This window comes from Eurytemora carolleeae, unplaced genomic scaffold (assembly GCF_000591075.1).
Source record: "Eurytemora carolleeae unplaced genomic scaffold, Eaff_2.0 scaffold742, whole genome shotgun sequence".
Lineage (NCBI taxonomy): Eukaryota > Metazoa > Arthropoda > Copepoda > Calanoida > Temoridae > Eurytemora > Eurytemora carolleeae.
The window spans coordinates 101,621-122,130 of NW_019396683.1; the positions used below are offsets into that span (position 1 = coordinate 101,621).

The following is a 20,510-nucleotide window of genomic DNA, read 5'->3' on the forward strand; positions in this document are numbered from 1 at the left end:
TATATGGGTCCAGTCAACAGAACTGGGAACAGCTGCTGCTTTCTCAAATCATTTCTTCTTCCGCTCAGTTGTAATCTGTAAGCCGAGGTGAGAGGACGCGCAGTTGCGTAGCTCTGTAACAGGCGTCTGTTCATCGATAAAGAAGAAATCTAGTTAAATATTTTTTCAGCAGGTATATTATTATTATAAATATGTATTTATATATATGTAATTTAGATGTATTTAAATACCGTTTGTACCAAGTAAAGAGGGATTAAAGGAATGATTGTTTGGGGAGTGGGGGAGCTTAAAAAAATATTTCTCCCCCTAAATATGTTTTCCCGTATGAACCCTACTTTTCTTTTTACAATGCTGATTTTCATCAGAGGGTTGTATTTGGGCCTCAATTAAATTATTTGCCACATATTTCTTTGTTTGAAATGTTTAAATTCTATTTGTCAAATATTGGATTTTATATTTTAAATCTTTATTTACAATGTTTGTTAAACCGAGGAAAATGATCAAATTGTGTTGGGTGGGAAGCACCATAGATTATTTAATTTCTAATCTTCATGCAACATTGGGATTGCCAGGAGATCAAATCAGGTTTTCAAATACAAATTAAATTTTTTAATTCATTTTATCATCTACCAAAATTTACACGTAACGCATTATAGAAATAAAATGTTATCTTAAAATAAATCATCTCTTTTTTTTGTATTAACTATTTACTATATTAATTAATTTTAATGGGGACCATATGAGATACATTGTGTAGCTCATTAATTAGCACTTTGCACCTGTTAATCGATGAACTAGTTAGAAATGATGCAAATATGATCAAATCTAAAAAGTTAAATAATGCGCAATCTTTTGAAATATTTGCAAATTGTGGGCTGAAAATACTCATTAAAATTGTCAGTGTTAAAAGATATAGGGCAGAAAGTTTAATATATATGCAATATGTTAATTTTTTTCAAAGGACATTTTAATAAGTGATAATTTTACAAAGACAATTTCCAAAGTGACACGTCCCCAAATGCACGATTTCCAAAGTGGTACTGGTATACGTTACCAACAATGTACACAGTTACCGAGTGGGATGTTCCCAAGTGTAAATAGCACGTCCCCAAATGTACAATATCCCAAGTAGAACGTTATCAAATGTACAATATCCCAAGTAGAACCTTATCAAATGTACAATATTCCAAATAGAACGTTATCAAATGTACAATATCCCAAGTAGAACGTTATCAAATGTACAATATTCCAAATAGAACGTTATCAAATGTACAATATCCCAAGTAGAACGTTATCAAATGTACAATATCCCAGGTAGAACGTTATCAAATAAACAATATCCCAAATAGAACGTTACCGAAATGTACAATATTCCAAGTGAGGTGCCCAAATACTATTAAAAATGTCCGACATCTTTTCTGTTTTAGCAATTACTGGCGATTGGGATTCAATCTGTCGGCAAATACATATTTGAGAAAATGTCGTTTGGGAATTTGTCAGATGGGAAATGCAAAAGTTGTAGTTATCATCATATATTGAATATTGTTTCAGGCTACGACGCAGTGCATTAGAGGGGTGATTCAATTAATAATAAATGTTATGCTAATCAGTGAATTACTAATCTGAACTAGAATATATACAATGCTAGGACAGTTTCTAGTTTCGGAGACAAGTTTCAATCCTTGAGTTAGTCTGGAGTAATTCCTAATCCTGTTCCGGGTAGAAGGTTGAACTGTCCAAGGATGGAGGGCGAGGTGGCAATAGTAGAGCTTCAGGAGAACCTGGAGCAGGGGCATGATCTACCCTTCTGGAACTATACCAGTATAAGTTTGGAGGGGGAGGAGTTGGGACGTGTTGAACAGAATCTAGCAGATTGTTCAAATCACGAGCATATCTATACACCAAAGTAAGTTTAGTTTTGCACAATTTTAACCCTTCAATTCAGCCATCAACTAACTTGAAAATGATGATCTATGAAATTGGTGAAAATTTTTAGGAATCTTCCTTTCCATCTGTCTAAACCACTTGAGAAGCAAATCTCAACGCAATTATAGGTTTAAAATAATTCATCTTTTTTAAAGGCAAATAACATGATTTTTGTAAAATTTGAAAACTTTCAAAGGGCTGAGGGAGTAATTTGAAGTAACCCTTCATTTTAGGGTCTCATGTCCAATTCACAACTGTACCTTAATCCTGTTTTTTGAGTAGCAATGATGAAGTCATCAATGTTTTTATTTTATTTTCAAAGGTGTTAAATTCTGAAAAGTTCGTTAAATGTCTCTGCTTATAAGTAAGCTATAACTTTTATAGAGAACCCACAAATGAAAACAATCAATTTTTAGCTAAAAAAAGGATGTCTTGTTCATTCTTGACCCAAGAAAAGATTTAAAGGGTACCGTTATGAATTGAACGTACCAACTACCACTTCATGAAATTGCTTTCATTGCTTACTTACAGTCATTTTGAAGATTAGTTTTGACATTACTCTGATTTTCAAATATTGAAAAATTCATATAAAAGAAAGAAGAAAAGAAATGACGCAAGAAAAATGTCAATACCATTGGTTGAAAAATATATTCCCTAATTATCTGTGAAATTGTAGTCTTGAAAAAACAAGAATTTGAAATCTGAGGCCGGAACAGATTTCATGAGAAACTTGAGTTTTATCATAGTTCTTGGTTAGAAAGCCATATTGTGTCCAGATAGAAGGAATGTTGGTTAAAGATGGTTGGCGGGGGGGGGGGATGTGTGAGCTACAATTATGCAAACTAAATAGGGTTAGAAATACATTGAAGTGAGGTCAAGTTTGAAATTTATTAGATTGCTTCAGGGGATTATTAAAGGTTTTAAAACTGAAAGAGGATAATGTAAATTCTGATTCATTATTCAACGTTTCATCTTAAAATAGTTATATTCAACCTTAGATACGTCTTAAAATAGTTATATTCAACCTTAGATCCATCTTAAAATAGTTATATTCAACCTTAGATACATCTTACAATAGTTATATTCAACCTTAGATACATCTTAAAATAGTTATATTCAACCTTAGATACATCTTACAATAGTTATATTCAACCTTAGATCCATCTTAAAATAGTTATATTCAACCTTAGATACATCTTACAATAGTTATATTCAACCTTAGATACATCTTACAATAGTCAAATTCAACCTTAGATACATCTTAAAACAGTTAAATCCAACCTTGGATGCATCTTAAAATATTTGTATCCAACCTAAGATTTTAAAATAGTTAAATAAAAGGTTTTATTCTGAGTTATTAAATACAATGTTTTATTCTAAGATAGAAAAATACAATGTTTAATTCTAAGATAGTTAAATACAATGTTTTATTCTAAGATAGGTAAATACAATGTTTTATTCTAAGCTAGAAAGTTAAATACATTGTTTTATTCTAAGATAGGTAAATAGATTGTTTTATTCTAAGATAGTTAAATACAATGTTTTATTCTAAGATAGTTAAATACAATGTTTTATTCTAAGCTAGTTAAATACAATGTTTTATTCTAAAATAGTTGAATACAAAGTTTTATTCTAAGATAGTTGAATACAAAGTTTTATTCTAAGCTAGATAGTTAAATACAAAGTTTTATTCTAAGCTAGATAGTTAAATACAATGTTTTATTCTAAGCTAGATAGTTAAATACAATGTTTTATTCTAAGCTAGATAGTTAAATACAATGTTTTATTCAAAGCTAGATAGTCAAATACAATGTTTTATTCTAAGATAGTTAAATACAAAGTTTTATTCTAAGATAGTTAAATACAAAGTTTTTTCTAAGCTAGTTAAATACAATTTTTTATTCTAAGCTAGTTAAATACAAAGTTTTATTCTAAGCTAGATAGTTAAATACAATGTTTTTTTTCTAAGATAGTTAAATACAAAGTCTTATTCTAAGCTAGATAGTTAAATTTTAATTTTTATTCTAAGATAGTTAAATACAAAGTTTTATTCTTAGATAGCTAAATACAATGTTTTATTCTAAGCTGATAGTTAAATACAATGTTTTATTCTAAGATAGTTAAATACAATGTTTTATTCTAAGCTAGACAGTTAAATACCAAGTTTTATTCTAAGATAGTTAAATACAAAGTTTTATTCTAAGATAGTTAAATACAAAGTTTTATTCTAAGCTAGATAGTTAAATATAAAGTTTTATTCTAAGCTAGATAGTTAAATACAATGTTTTATTCTAAGCTAGATAGTTAAATACAACGTTTTATCCTAAGCTAGATAGTTAAATACAATGTTTTATTCTAAGATAGTTAAATACAAAGTTTTTTCTAAGATAGTTAAATACAATGTTTTATTCTAAGCTAGTTAAATACAATGTTTTATTCTGAGCTAGTTAAATACAATGTTTTATTCTAAGCTAGTTAAATACAAAGTTTTATTCTAAGCTAGTTAAATACAAAGTTGTATTCTTAGATAGCTAAATACAAAGTTTTATTCTAAGCTAGATAGTTAAATACAAAGTTGTATTTTTAGATAGTTAAATACAAAGTTTTATTCTAAGCTAGATAGTTAAATACAATGTTTTATTAAATACAAAGTTTTATTCTAAGCTAGATAGTTAAATACAAAGTTGTATTTTTAGATAGCTAAATACAATGTTTTATTCTAAGCTAGATAGTTAAATACAATGTTTTATTCTAAGATAGTTAAATACAATGTTTTATTCTAAGAGAGTTGAATACAATGTTTTATTCTAAGCTGGATAGTTAAATACAATGTTTTATTCTATGATAGTTAAATACAATGTTTTATTCTAAGCTAAATAGTTAAATACAATGTTTTATTCTATACAATGTTTTATTCTAAGCTAGATAGTTAAATACAATGTTTTATTCTATGATAGTTAAATACAATGTTTTATTCTAAGCTAGATAGTTAAATACAATGTTTTATTTAAGATACTTTCACAAATAAGCTAAAATTAATAAACGACACTTTTTCTTTTCCTATTCCTCCTTTTACGTATAATCCTACTTATACTTCTTCACCTCCTGTATCTTCTTCTATTTTGGTTGTCTTCGCGTGTTTTCCCCAGTTTCCTCTTTCTTTCATTTCCTGTTTCCTTCAAGCCAACTTCCTAATTCTCTTCTAGTTAAGAAACTAATTATTTCGCAACAAAATCTATTTTTCTAGACTTTTGCTATTTCATTTTTAATTATGTTAGCTGAAGTAGTCAACGTTTGAAATATCCTCCTCCCTCCTCCCCAATCCTCTCTTCTTTTTTTTTCTTCTTTCTTATTTTCTCAGATTTTTTCTAATTGATATTTCAGGTTTGATCTAACCTTCTTGATTGCAGCTGGAGGAAGCTTAGGCGTTCTAGTCACAATATGGATTCTGTACAGGTACAAAGCTTGTACAATATACGGTATCCGGCCACGGAGGACCAATTCTAGAAAATAGCTGTGTGCGGTACCTTTTCCCATTACAATGTGAACCGTGAGCACTAATCTGAAATTTTAGGCCAAAATCTGAAGAACTAGCTCGAAAATATTTATTTTCTTAAATTTATAATAAAAAACAAAATAATTGATGCAAAACAAGATAATTACAGGAAAAAAATAGATTAACCTTCTTACACGCACCCCTGACCCTTCAGTAAAAGTAAACTCAACCTAAAGTCTGAGCGTGTCAACCTTGTTGCAACGGTTAGTTCTATTGAGTGTCTGCTTCATGTACCCGATGTCCGGGAGATACAGTACAATCTGGGACCGGAAAGATTGACCCGGCATGGAAATTCAAATGTACTACGGCTGCCCGTGCTTAAGCAGTTTTGGAAACTTCAGCGGCGATTATATCCTATTATGTACGAGCTGTGGACCTAAAATTATATCCTATTATGTACGAGCTGTGGACCTAAAATTATATCCTATTATGTACGAGCTGTGGACCTAAAATTTTCAGGAATTATTCACAGAATATATTTGTGATGGTAAAAATTACCGCGCTCATTACACGAGCCATTAAAAAAGGGAAAATTCAAGTCTAAAAATGTTATATAGTGCCAAAGTAATTTTTAGATAAAATAAGTTTTTAACAAAGCAGAATTTTATTTTTTTCTGCTTCCATATTCAAATTGTTTATTATAGAAAATTGTGGTTATTTTTATCTAAATTATTCTCATAGAATATGATTCAATTAAAACTTCGATATAAACATACATATAGTCATGTAGTATTGCTTTGAAGTTTTCATTATAAGATTCAACCCATTCAACTAAGATGTTCCCCAATCCAAATTTGAGGCAAATCGGTCAAGGGATTCTTGAACTATGATCGGATATGCAAACAAACAAACAGAAATTACTACTTTATATCTAAATATAAAGGAATTGAGTCTGTGTCACAAACTCTGAATTTTTAATCCCTATATCTTTGGAACCCAATGTCATAAATCTTTGATATTTCACATTTATATTATTTGATCTAACAAAAGTCATAGTTTGAAATGTCAAAGGTTTACGACGTTGGCATCAACAGATATAGGGATTAGAAGATCAGAGTTTGTGGCAAAGACTCATTTCCTTTAACTTGTATGTGTGTCTATTTGTTTGTATACAATAAACGTCAAAACGGCTGAACCGATCGGGCCGAAATTTTGTGTAATATATCACGTGACCCCAGGGAAGGTTTATGAATGATCAAAATTTTAAAAATATGTGTTTTAAAGGTTTTTTATTTTTGTTAAATTTTGAAAATGCGCGAAAAAATATTAGGAAATCTGCACACTTTTTTTGATATTGATTTATACTGAACAGTGAGAAGATGCTTACAGATAACGCCACAATTAAAAATTTATATAAAAGATGGGCGCGAAGCGCCCTAAAAGCCAAGTATTTATATATATATATAGTATAGTCAATTTCTGCAGCTTCTTTTTAAATCATCCTTTTTATCTTCGAGAAGTACATTTACAGTACATTCAAGATTGTACTGTAAAGATTTGAGATCTCTTAGTTGAATTGTTTTTAACAATAAAAAAGACAAAATCTGTTTTTTAATCTTTAAAATTTTATTTTTGTTTAAATTCTATTTTAAATTCTCCTTCCTCTTTAAAAACACATTTTTAGAAACTTCTGCTTTTTTATTCTTAAACAACTTTAAGAGTCTACTTCGAAATTTTTATATTTGCATACAATTAAAATGAAATAATATAATGTAATATATATTTACAGATGATGAATATATTATTTATATNCTTGTTAGCTATCGGTGTCAATACGGACACTATCAATCAATTGATCAATATCTCAAACAGGACACGATCCACATGGCTACAATCCCATGAACTATCAACGCCACTAAACTGGGCGCAATCTTGTTAGCTATCGGTGTCAATACGGACACTATCAATCAATTGATCAATATCTCAAACAGGTCACATGATAAAGCAAAACATGTTACGCATTACAGCATAGTTAGAAATAGTCGTAATTTAAGATATACCTCACTATATATCACATGATTAAGCTAATCATGATAAATATTCATTCAGAACGCAGTTCAAATGAATAAATGGTTTTTTTTTACGTACAAACATCGATTATTAATAATGTACAACGTACTGCAAACTTACAGAATATCGTATATAGGAATCAACAAGAACTACCAAGTAACAAAGGGGTTTCTTACAGATTGGTAAAATCGCAAATTCTTCATTTTTAAAATATTTTTGCCATTTTAATTTTTACTGACATGCAGATAGATATACAGATGGATAGACAGATAGCTAGATGTAATTTAATCTTGTATCTTCTATATATTTATATTTAAAGTAGTAATCTCTATTTGTTTGTTTGTTGGTTGGTTTGTTTGTGTGTATGTCCGATCATAAATCATGAATAACTTGACCATTTGCCTTAAATTTTGATTGGAAAACTCGGTATAACCACTGTTTTAAAGCTCTAAGTTGAATGAGTTGACTCTAATAGAGATATTTTGGTTTCTAAGCAAAGCTGGGTTCTCAAGCTATAGTGATTCTTTTTTTTCTGTAAAATTAATATAATCATTATTTACATAAAAATTTAGATTATTCTCCTTCTTTTATGTTAAGAGAAAAATTGAAGAAGATAGAAGGTTGCAAAGTCTAACCTGTAATTCCCCATTTTAAAAATATTTTCTTTATGTTGATATTGAATTAATGCAGTGCAATAAATGAATGGTTCACGAGGAAAATTTCCCGTTTTAAAAATCTCTCTTTGCTAAATTTCTTTCTTTGTTTATCTTTTCTATAACTTCAGCAGAAAAGGTTCTTAACCTTTTAATACAGTCGTTGTCGCATATATCAATACAATGTCGATTTCAATTTTAATTAATATCAAGCTTTTAATACCATGGATACACGTAAACATGGAAACAAAGAGAAGCTGTCTATTTGATTGTTTGAAAAAAACTTGTAATCAATCAAAACTTAAATAAAGAAGTCGTCTTTATCGTATTGATATAATCGCCTGCCACTGTACTAAGTAATGCATTTGTGTGGTTTTTTCCCTTGCTTAAATAAAATTTTTATTTAAAAATTCCAAACTTAGAAAATTAATTTTAGATAAACATTATATATTTGAGGAATGCCGTAAAAATATGTTTTTTTGAAAAATTAAACAAATCAGTATCACAGACAAATTTTATTGCACCATGAAACTTTCTGAGCTTTCTGTTGAATTTTATAAGACAATTCCCCCCCCCCCTTTAAGTTCTACTCATATTTGGAACCCTTATACCGCTGCTGCTAGTTCTGTATCGTTCATGTATAACCCTTATATATCCTCCCTGTCTGGGGGACATATTTGCTAGATTTAAATAATCTCTCATGAGACCCCCATCTTCTATATTTTGACAAGATTTAAATATGAAACCCTATATGTTTAGTCTTAAAACTGACTGGATACAGGGGGTCGCAACAAACATAAGAATTTTGAGACGAGGATTTTATAGTTCGCAACAAAGCATGGAACTAGTAAACTTGTTTTCCCTGCAGTCAATTCAATCATCTTTTATATTTTTCAATTGAAAGTTACAAAAAATCACATTTTGAAAATATTTTTTCGAGTTAAACATCTTAAGAACTAATAATATAAATAGCGTAAGTGGTGGATACTATAATTATAAAAAGCTTATTATTATGAAGATCAAAACTTGTTTTTAAAGTGCAATGTGCAGTGCATTGTGCAATGCAATGTGCAGTGCATTGTGCAATGCAATGTGCAGTGCATTGTGCAATGCAATGTGCAGTGCAATGTGCAGTGCAATGTGCGTTGCATACTTCTTAAAACGCACACATATTTTAGTTTAAATAATTTTGGTTTTTGTGAAGAAATATACATTTTGGAGCGCATGGTTTGTATATTACAGAGTGCAGTGTGGTATATATTACATGTTTGATAAGCTCAAATATATGACACATGTCAACATTTTACCCCCCACCCTGTTACAGGACCCGGAGTCAGGTTTCAACTCCCAATTTGGTTTTCCAGGATTGATAAGAGGACTGCTCTGTGTACCCTTGTCTACACAAGGGAGAACAGGGTTCAGGTTTCTCTGCAGATAACAAACCTAACTGAATTCCAACAAATCGTCAACATATATCACACAAAACTCACTTAAAAAATCGAATTTCTTTATCATAGTCGGTAACTAGTCGACCCAGGGCCTTATACTTCTCGTTTTAACATTAAAGACAAATTCCAGTTCAAAAAAAGATTGCTCCCAACATCATGCAACGGCTATCCAAACATACTATGCAAATCAACTTTTGAGACCGGGTCAGCTTAAAATATCGCCATCACTTTGCTCTTTGTTTGATCTGACCGACCTTCATGCTTTGTATAGCCTTGGATAAGAAAGTCCTAAAAATTTAAAGTGTTTTTTTTCGGATCATAATTTGAAGGGTTAAAGGGACTGTAAGCTTAATTTCAAGGGACCTTTCATGCAAAGATGGCAATTTTTCATATATTTTCGTCGTAAAAGAACCTGCAGCATGATAATCAAGTTTGAATTACACAATTAAACAGGAATATCTAATTATACACAATTAAACAGGAACATNGGTTTCAAGGGACTCTTAAAAACAGTGATATCTAATTCATACTTGATCAGACAAAGCTTTGAAGGGCACTGATGCCATCTTTGCATTTGAAATATCCTGACAGATTTGTGTGTCAGAATTTTCATATTCTAGAACACTGTAAGCTTAGAACCGGACATATATTTTGAACCGTGTTGACATTTCAACTAAAACTGATTAAACTCTAGTTCACCGTGAAATAGAGCCTTTTCTCTCAAATATTTTAGAAATATTCTAGATTCAGAGTTTCTGTCAATAAGAGAATTCATTCTTTTCTTTTGTATTTTTGTACTTCTCTTTAGCTGTCTTCATTTTTTAGAAAAAAAAAACATTTAAATATTTAATTTAGAATTACACAATAATGACAAGAAATCATCTAGAATGTAGTTGTTTATTATTTCTTAATCCAGACCCTGGAACTTTTCTGTAGAGTATCGTTAATCTTAAACACTTAATCTCGATTGCTTCTCTAACTATACGTATATAACCATGCCAAATCTAAAGTAAAATGCCATCAGGCTGCAAATATATAGGAGTTATAAAATTTGTGTTTTTATAACAAGGACTAATTTTCTTTGCTTTTATCAAACTCGTGATCTCTTAGTTCACTAAGATGTTAAAAAAAAAAAAATATATAATTCTGAGTTGAATTGACTGACTTTTATATCAAAGGTTTAGTTTACAGGTAAATCAGATTTCCAAGCTAATTAATATAAAATAAGTAATCTCTGTTTGTCTGCTTGTGTGTCCGATCATGAACCCCTTGTCATATTTGTCACTTCTTTCGGCGGGAGAACTCGGTGTAGAACCTTGAGAATTTTCTTATCTTGGTTTTATGATTATTAGTTGAGTTGGTCGACTTATATATATTTCCAGAAAATGCTGGGTTTCCACTTGTATCATATAATTATCATATAATCCATGGCTTGAATGTTTGGAGCATCTTGAACAATTACTTTTCTATGATCATTTGTAGCCTCCTAGAAGCACTAGGATACAACGGAACCTATTCCCCTAATGATCCTTTCTCTAGGTTAGTAATTGAACTGATAAATCTCTATATTTCAGGGCCTATCATCTCCTTCTTGTTTTCTACTGTAGATCCCTGACTAGACAGTGCATGGATCGGGACACGCCCTCAAACACATCCATTGAGACTATTTACGTTATAGATTCCTGTAGGGAGACCAGGGGGCGTGTCAGAGGAGTGGGGGCGGGTGTACAGGGTATGGCGGGAGTATTGGCAAGGATGCAGAGCTATAAAAAAGGCGAGTCCCCGCCACCGCCGTATGACTCTCCGCCGCCCTATCATGTGGCAATTACTATGGGGAACGTGCCTGATGTTGTAATGAGTGAACCAATAAATATCTGACACACTTAATCTTCACTCAGATAGCTAGCTAAACACTTACTCTCAACCCGTTCAAGTGAATATATTAATAAACCCAACCCGGACTAACCAGGGCGAGATGCATTCGGTTTCTTCTATTTGAATTCAATCACGTGTTGGTATATAATCCAACAATATTTAAACTTAAGATTTTGTCACTTTTTAATTTTTCGTTTAAAGCGCGTATACCGACAAAAAAGTAAAATAGGGAAAAAAGGAAAATTATACGTTTAATAAACCAAATTGTGATTGAAAGCCACAGTTCTATAGGATAAGGACAGAATCCTTAAAACCACATGAACCCTACACTCCTATAGTAGTTAACTGGACTGTAAAGTGAATATATTAATTAACCCTACGGGACTGTAAAGTGAACATATTAATTAACCCTACGGGACCGTATAGTGAATAAGCTAACCCCGCTTTTATAAAGCCATGTCTGATTCACAGCGATACCCCGTATAGCTTTGAGTAATGTGATATCCATGTTTTTAGATTCGAAAATTAATTATATTCAATTGCAATTACAATTACGGTTGTGAATCGGACAAAGAGGGTCACTTAAGATTAAAACTATAATCCTATTAAAATTTGAACCCAAAATATAATTGACTTTGTCTGCTATAGTACACATATCGTTAGTGGTATTACATAAAGTCAGCACGGTTCATTTCCTACCATTCCGGGATTTGGAGGAATAGATCTCAAGTAAAGTATTGTAATAACTATTAAGGGCATTCGAGGAATTATCTAAATCCTCTGCACTGTGAATTCAATACCAAATTGATATTTGAAGATCGGAGAATCGACAAATTTAGCAAAGATTTTATTTACGTGAATTGGAAATATTATTTTTCATCTTCTTTCTAGTCAATATCTCTCAACAGTCAGAGAGATTATAGCAACGAAGCATCAAACTGAAAAAGGCTATTTTTCTTTCATGAAAGTTAAATTTGTCTAAGTATCATATTTTAAAATATCACTGTCCCAGTATTTCTGGTTTAATTAATGTAATGTAGATCGGTTGAGTTTCAAATATTAATATTTAAATTTATATTAAACTTTTGTGAAAGTAGGGTTTCCAAAAAATAGGAATATTCATCGTCTTTTCAATCCATTTTTAAACATGCAGTTTAATGGCTTTTAGTAGGCTTCAGACTTATCCGCAAAGTCCATCTTCAAGTTTGTTTATATCATAGTTTTCAAATTGTCAATATTGTTCATAAAGTAATAGAAGCAAACTTTTAGATCAGACAGTTTTGAACAGATTTTGTAAAGCCTCCAAAAAAAAAGAAAAAAAAAAAGACGGATGTTCCACGGCCACACTAAGGATTAAGTGCAATATTTTGTAGAAAATTTGCGTGTTTGATTAAATATAGTTAAATTGTGAAAGAATTGAGTCCTTGCCACAAACTGAATTTGTCTTATCTCTATATCTTTGCAAACTGATGATGTAACCTTTAATTTGCCCAACTTAGATTATTTGATCCAACGAGCTCATAGTTTGAAATATTTAAGGTCTACCACATTGGGTTGCAAAGATATAGGTATTAGAAAATCAGAGTTTGTGCCAAATACTCAATTCTATTCTAGACATATTTTTGTTAAACAATTTTAACAATAGGAATGAAAAATGTTTGCCAAAGCAATTTGTTTCAGAAAAAGATTTTTCAGAAAAAAACTCTTCGATCCACATTTTTGATATTTTTGCGAACAACATTTTACCTGTAAAAAGATTTAACTTTAATTGAAACCTAAAGGAATTGAGTTTTTACCACAAACTCTGATTTTCTAATCCCTCTAAATTTACAACCCGATATCGTAGAATATTAATGTTTAACAAATAGTCTAAGTTAGAAATATCAAAAGTTTACTCCATCAGGTTGCAAAGATAAAGGGATTAAGGATTTGAGTTTGTGATAAAAACTCAATAAATGTTCCCAGACTGACTTGGCATTGAAGCTCAATAGTCTGATCTCATGTTGTCAAGGTGAATTTATAAAAATGTATATTAAACAAAAAACTGTATTTTTATTTGTGTAACTTTGTCACGTACTACACAAATATACTATTATGTGTTAATTGTTTTAAATTTATTTTACTAGTTTCAGCCGGTTTAACATCTTTTATTGTCTAATTTTTTTTTAACATTCTTCTATCGTTAATTTTGTCATTATTTAACGTTAATCGTAGAATATATATATATATATATATATATAATATATATATTTTCTACTTTTCTCTTTTCGTTTACAACTGCTTCTTGAAACCATGTTCTTCTAATTTTATCCTTCTTAGTTACCTTTATTCTTACTTATAGCATTTTTTTACGATCCTTTTTTCATCATAGAGGAACTGAGTTTTTATCATCTCTTTCTTTGCCGCAAACTCGAATTTTTCAATATCTGTGCAACAACTGTTGCAGACCTCAGAGAGATCAAACAGTTTAGGTTTGAAATTTCAAAGGGTACGACCATCAGGTCGGTGCCAAACATATACGATTTGGAAAATTTTAGTTTGTGGCAAAAAAATTCATCTTTTACCATGCATTTTTGTTCTTTTTCTCATTCTTAAACTAACTTCCCTCTTTATTATTAATCTTCTTCTTGGTTCCATTAATTTTATCATTTTAAATAATGTTTTTGAATCAGTTGGTTGTTGATTTTTTCCAAAAACTTCCAGAGTTCAGACACATCTTTTATCATCGGATATATATTATATTGAGTGGGAATAATATTTTAAGGATTCACAAGAAATTATTATTTCTATGGCACAGATGAATTTTATTATGCTTTAAATTTTGCTGAATTGGACCGTTTTGTATTCGACGCAAACTCCCATGACATTTTATAAAAGTGCATGCAAATTAATATATAAGAGTTTTGAAAGATACAAATGTGCAATAATTAAATACGGTAAAGTAACTGTACTAAAAATATAGTTGTAGGTTAAATAACAGTGAATATTACGTCGTTTCATATTATTTCATATAATTTTGTTTTAAAATTTAGTATTCTAATAGTTTGTTCGTACCCATCAATGAAAACCACTTTATCTTAATCAATATGTGTTAATATGGCGAGGAGAGAAAGGGATTGTGTCCACATTCTTCGTGAAGGACTGATAAAAAAAAGTTTTATCAAAAACTACCTGGAGCACCCGGCGCGCGCTGCGAGGTTTATATTATCATTCACAGCTGTAGATGCTCCCGCCGTTTACCCGCGCTTGGCATAAAATCATGATTTTTCAAATTCTTTCATAATTCGTTTAGCCTATGTCCCCCCAGTGAATACATGGGTTTACTAATAGAATGTCAGCTAATTTGGTTCAGCAGTTCGGCCAGCTATAGGCTAACCACAAACACATATGTTTGTATTTATATTTATATGAGAAAACAGCTTTATTATATTACAAAAAGTGTAAAGAAAGGTCAGAAGAAAGTAGTATCAGAGTGTGTGCTAAGAACTCAATTAATTCCTTATATATGCAATAACTTTCAAAGCATACATTTAAGGAGGAATGGTAATAGGTCGTGGTGGAAGGGGGAAAGGGGGATAAAAGGATAACATTTGGAGGAGGAAAAGCTAAAACCTTTCTAGTGAGAGAATGGGAAGGGGAGGAGTGGGAGTAAGATAAAAAGTAAACAAAATGATGTGAAGAAAGGTGCCTGCAGTAAAGAGAAAATCAAGAAAGAAGACGGAAAAAATAATTTTGTGTCCGATATAGGAGAGATTAAGAAGAGTATGGATATAAGGATAAGGGAAAGAATTGATTGAGGATGAGAAAGAGAACTTTGGGAGGATTACTATGAATAAATGGAAGAGTAGAGGAGAGAATGCGATGGTAGGTTTGAGGGATTAGAGAGGGTATTGGTATATCGGATTAAAGTAAAGGAAGGGAGGGATGGGAGAGGGTATGGGGGATTGGGATTGAAGTAAAAGAGAGAGAGGGGAGAAGTGAGGGGTAAGGGGATAACGCATTAAACCACCTGCTCCACTTATGTTGATAAGACTGGGAATAGAGTATAGATGCTTCAGTGTTTAAATGTTTTAACTGAAACTTATCATGTTTCTTCTTTGTTTAATTTCTTTTACCTCTCTCCTTTCCCTTCCTTTCATTGTTCATTTCATTCTTTATTCTATCATTTTTTCATTTCTTTCTTTATTCTATCCTTTCTTCCTTTCTTTCTTTCATTCTTCATTCTATCATCTCTTCCTTTTCTTTTTATTCAATCCTTTCGTCCTTTCTATATTTATTCTATCCGTTCTTCATTTCCTTCTTTATTCTATCCTACATTCCTTTCCTTCTGCATTCTATCCTCTCTTCATTTCCTTCTTCTCGAACTTTCCTTCTTTGTTATATCCCCTCGACCTTTCCTTCTTTATTTTAACCTCACTTCCCTTCCTTTTGTATTCTGTCCTCTCTTCCTTTCCTTCTTCATTCCATCCTTATTCCTTTCCTTCTTTACTCCACCCTCTCTACCTTTCCTTCTTCATTCTGTTCTTACTTCCTTTCCTTCTTTATTCTATCCTTTCTTTCTTTATTTTATCTTTTCTTTCTTTCCTTCTTTATTCTATCCTATCTTTCTTTCCTTCTTTATTTTATCCATTCTTCCCATCTTTTTATTTCATCATCTCTGCCTTTCCTTCTTTATTCTATTCTTTCTTCCTTTTTTTATTTATCCTTTCTTTCTTTATTCTATCCTTTCTTTCTTTCCTTCTTTATTTCCTTCTTTATTCTATTCTTTCGTCCTATATTTTTTATTTATCCGTTCTTTCTTTCCTTATTCTATCCTTTCTTTCTTTCCTTCTTTATTCTATCCTTTCTTTCTTTCCTTCTTTATTCTATTCTTTCTTCCTTTCTTTTTTATTTATCCTATCCTTCTTCATTCTATCCTTTCTTCCATTCTTCTTAATTCTATCCTTTCTTTCTTTCCTTCTTTTGTCTTTTTATTTTGTCATTCATTAATTTTTTAATCAATTTCTTTCTTTCTTTTTCCCTTCTTCTATTCTGTATTCGATTTTTATTCATTCATAAAATGCATAATTGTTGCAGATTTGTCGTTAAAAGTCGAAAAAAAACTTTATTAGAATGCATTCCGAAATTAAAAAATATCGTTGCAAAATTAACACTCTCTGTATAATTTAGATAAACCTGGCTCCCAACTGCCTGAAATGGCCTGGGCTCTATTAGGGCCTGGTCGGGACAGGTGCTTAGAAGACACAAGGAACCTTTATATTTCACCGCCCTGCATAGACTCTTTACTTTTCATTTCCTACATCTTACTTACTGTGCTGTTTGTTCAGCAACAACAAAATACGACAATACTAGCTAGAGCAAACAGTGAAATTATGTCTTCTTTACCAATAAAACGTTATTTTATAAGTGACCTTTTCATTCATGTTCATAAATTTCAAAAATTTATTTTCAAATTGTGGTTTCTTTCTGAATCAACTTGAGAACTGAGGTGCACATTTTTGCTCTCCAAACAATGGAGGAAATTGTCAGTTATAAACAGTTTTTTAAGCTAGATAAACGATCTTCCGAATTAATAATCAAAGAAAGGTTTAAAGGGACAGACCGGGTATGTAAGGTAGTTAAACTGAGTATGCTTTATGTTTTAAACGATACTATCTACCAAATTACTAATCAAAGAAAGGTTTAAGGGTTACCAATAAATCAGGCATTTCACTCTTTAAATGGAGGGTCACTTGAAATTACAACCACAGTTCCTTTAAGATTCTACGGAGGGGCGGATTATTGGTAACTAATAATTTGGTAACTGACATTTTGGTAACTAACAATCTGGTAGCTAATATTTTGTTAACTAACAATTTGGTAACTGGACAATTTGGTAACCAACAATTTTGTATCCTGACAATTTGGTAACTTGACAATTTGGTAACCTGACAATTTGGTAACCTGACAATTTGGTAACCTGACAATTTGGTAACCTGACAATTTGGTAACTTGACAATTTGGTAACTTGACAATTTGTTAACTAACAATTTGTAGAATTGAAACTAATGTTTCACAATTATTGTTTGCATATTTATTTGTTGAATACATAGAGAGAGAAAACAATATACAGAATTTCTCAAAAGTTTAGTATGACAAATCCGCTAATAAAACTGTTTGAAAACTTCACAATCTCTCATCTCAAAATGGCAGGGTACGAGTTTCTGCAAACATCGAGGGGATATATAAGACTTATGAGATATATCAGATTTACTCTGGTGAATCATAAATCTTTAAATAGTCCTGCTTATTTCATTTTAGAATTTTATTGTAAACCAAATTGTCAGGTTACCAAATCGTCAAGTTAACAAATTGTTAGGTTACCAAATTGTCAAGTTACCAAATTGTTGGTTACCAAATTGTTAGTTACCAAATTGTCAAGTTACCAAATTATTATTTACCAAATTTTTAGTTACCAAAATGTTAGTTACCAAATTATTACCAATAATCCGCCCATCATTCTACGTCGTAAAGTGTTGATGCCCTGTATGCACCATGTTTACATATTTGTCAAACAGAAAATAAATGGCTGATATTAGAAAGTATACATATTTCAAATCTTGTTTTTGGTAAAAGTATAATTATCGAGTCTTAGCTTGCTCTTCAACTTCAAAATATTTTTCATCCTCTATTAGAAAATTCTGTACAAACATTCCTGTTGTAGAGAATAATAAAAAACAAATGCAAAAACAGTTTCTAATTTTAATCATTTTTTATACACTAGGGTTTTAGGGTGCTTCGCTCCAATCTTCTATTTAAACTTTTAATTGTGGCTTTATCTGTGAGCATCTTCTCTTTGTACAGAATAAACAAACAAAACAAAAAAGGTTTGTGATTTCATAATATTTTTTTGCGCATTTTCAAAATTTTGCAAAAACATAAAACTTTTAAACACAAATTTTTGAAATTTTGATCATTCATAAACCTTCCCTGGGGTCACATGAGGTCCCACATCAAATTTGGGCCTGATCGGTTCAGCCGTTTTGACGTAACTGGATACAAACAAACACCCAGACACCCAAGCTAAATTTATATATAAATGATAGTTGAGGTCGTTTTTTAACTGAGGAAAACAATGCAGTAATTATTTTATAAAAAACTATCTTGGGAACCCAGCGTTGCCCATAGTTTCTCCTGCAAAGCCACAATTAAAAGTTTAAATAGAAGATAGAATCTCGAATGCAAATATCCAGTCGTTTGAGAAAATCCAAAATCTTAAAAATGTACCACAATCAAATTCCTACAGGAATTTGGAAATTTCGGGAATTCCCCAAATGCTGGGAATCTGGAAAATTTCCAAAATACCTGAGAATCTGGGAAATTCCTATTTTCTTCAAAAGTATATAATTGCAGTCGGGTCATGCAGAGTCTGTTTAGTAAGGTTGGTTACTCTCAATGCGCTCCAATGTACGGGAAACGATGCTCTTCGATGTACAGGAAACGATGTGCTCCAATTTACGGGAAATGATGCGCTCCAATGTACGGGAAACGATGCGCTCCAATGTACGGGAAATGTCGGTAGTGAAATAAGTAAAATAATTTACTGCTTATAGATGAGAGTGTATATATTTAAGGATTAGAGACGTCATTTACGGGTTTTACTGTCCTTTACTTAGGAGACGACATTTTCTATACATTGGAGCTCATCAAGAGATTTTACTGTCCTTTACATAGGAAACGACATTTTCTGTACATTGGAGCTCATCAAGAGAAAGTAACTTTTCTAAAAAACCTTGTTAAATACGTTACTGGCAAATTCAAATTTGCAAGAGACCGTGTTTCTTTCAGATTTGAATTTCAAAGTTGAAATCAAAGTTTTTGAATAAATAATAGGAGGGAACCCACATTAGGGATGGAAGATTTAAGACATTTTTTAATCGACTCTCAACTGCCATATTTATTGGGACACCCTGTATCTAAAACAAAAATAAGCATGAAAGGGACCCCATGCAGGAAAGAGCTTCAGTACATTTTTTAACAAAAGCTGAAATATGATTTGTTATCCTGCTCCCGGGATAGACGAATTGTGAACGAATTACGTTTTAAAAGTTCAACAATTGAATCAAATTATGTTACTTTCAAAACTTTTTTATTTGACGAGAATTTGAAAACTCACCAATGATAAAAAGAAATTATCAAATTTCCCTCTTATTACTATGACGTAAAGACTAAAAGAGACAATAAAATGATTACATGTATTTTTTATTGAACAAAGTCCGCGAAGCGACGCGCCTTAGAAGCTTCATAACAAAATATATATTTTTTAATATAAAATTATGACGATGTTTAGGCAGAAAGCTTGATTTAACCTCGGGATCGGCGTTTTATATAAGTTTGAGGTCGTCTTTTATTCTCATCCTTTTCATAAACTAGAAAAAAGACTGATTTTGAATGAGTTTCCTACCTGTTCTTGAACATGTTTCACATGCGTCAAGCGTATTAACAATTTATTTATTTTACAATTTTCCACCATTTCATTTTCAAAATAAGAAATTCACCCAATCAAGTGTACACAATTAAATGCTCAAATACAGAATATTTAGGGTTGAGATAAAAGTATACATTTTTAAAGAACTAGGCTGTAGGGTGCTTCGCGCCCATCTTCTGGTTCAGCTGTCAACATGTTTTCATAATAACGTTGAAAAACAAAGGGAATAAAATTTCGCGGATTTTCAAGATTTAAAATTTTTTCCAAAAATAAAAAAAATTTCGGCCCGATCGCGTCGGCTCAGCCGTTTTGACGTTTATTGGATACAAACGGACAGACAGACAAGCCAAATCAAATTTATGTATAGATGAAATCATTAAATTTCGAATCTTTATAAAACAGTATAAAAACTTGTATTGCCTCTGTTTTCTGAAAATAATAATGCAAATACAAATGAATTTACAATATCAGTATACAATATACAATATCATCTACATTGCCTCATCACGAACACTCAACTGTAAAATTGATGATTAGTCCCTTTAAATGATGGATAAGTTTACTTGCATAAATTC

At 31.1% G+C, this 20,510-nt stretch overlaps 1 protein-coding gene across 1 annotated transcript; it reads left to right on the plus strand.

Annotated features, from left to right (window-relative positions):
• On the plus strand, nt 1-11,605 carry LOC111707346 (uncharacterized). The gene is made up of 4 exons (XM_023480439.1): nt 1-172; nt 1,552-1,906; nt 5,311-5,382; nt 11,168-11,605. Exons 2-4 carry the CDS (start codon nt 1,743-1,745, stop codon nt 11,469-11,471), a joined length of 540 nt encoding a protein of 179 aa, XP_023336207.1. The 5' UTR covers nt 1-172; nt 1,552-1,742; the 3' UTR covers nt 11,472-11,605.
• Nucleotides 11,606-20,510: the final 8,905 nt, after the last annotated feature.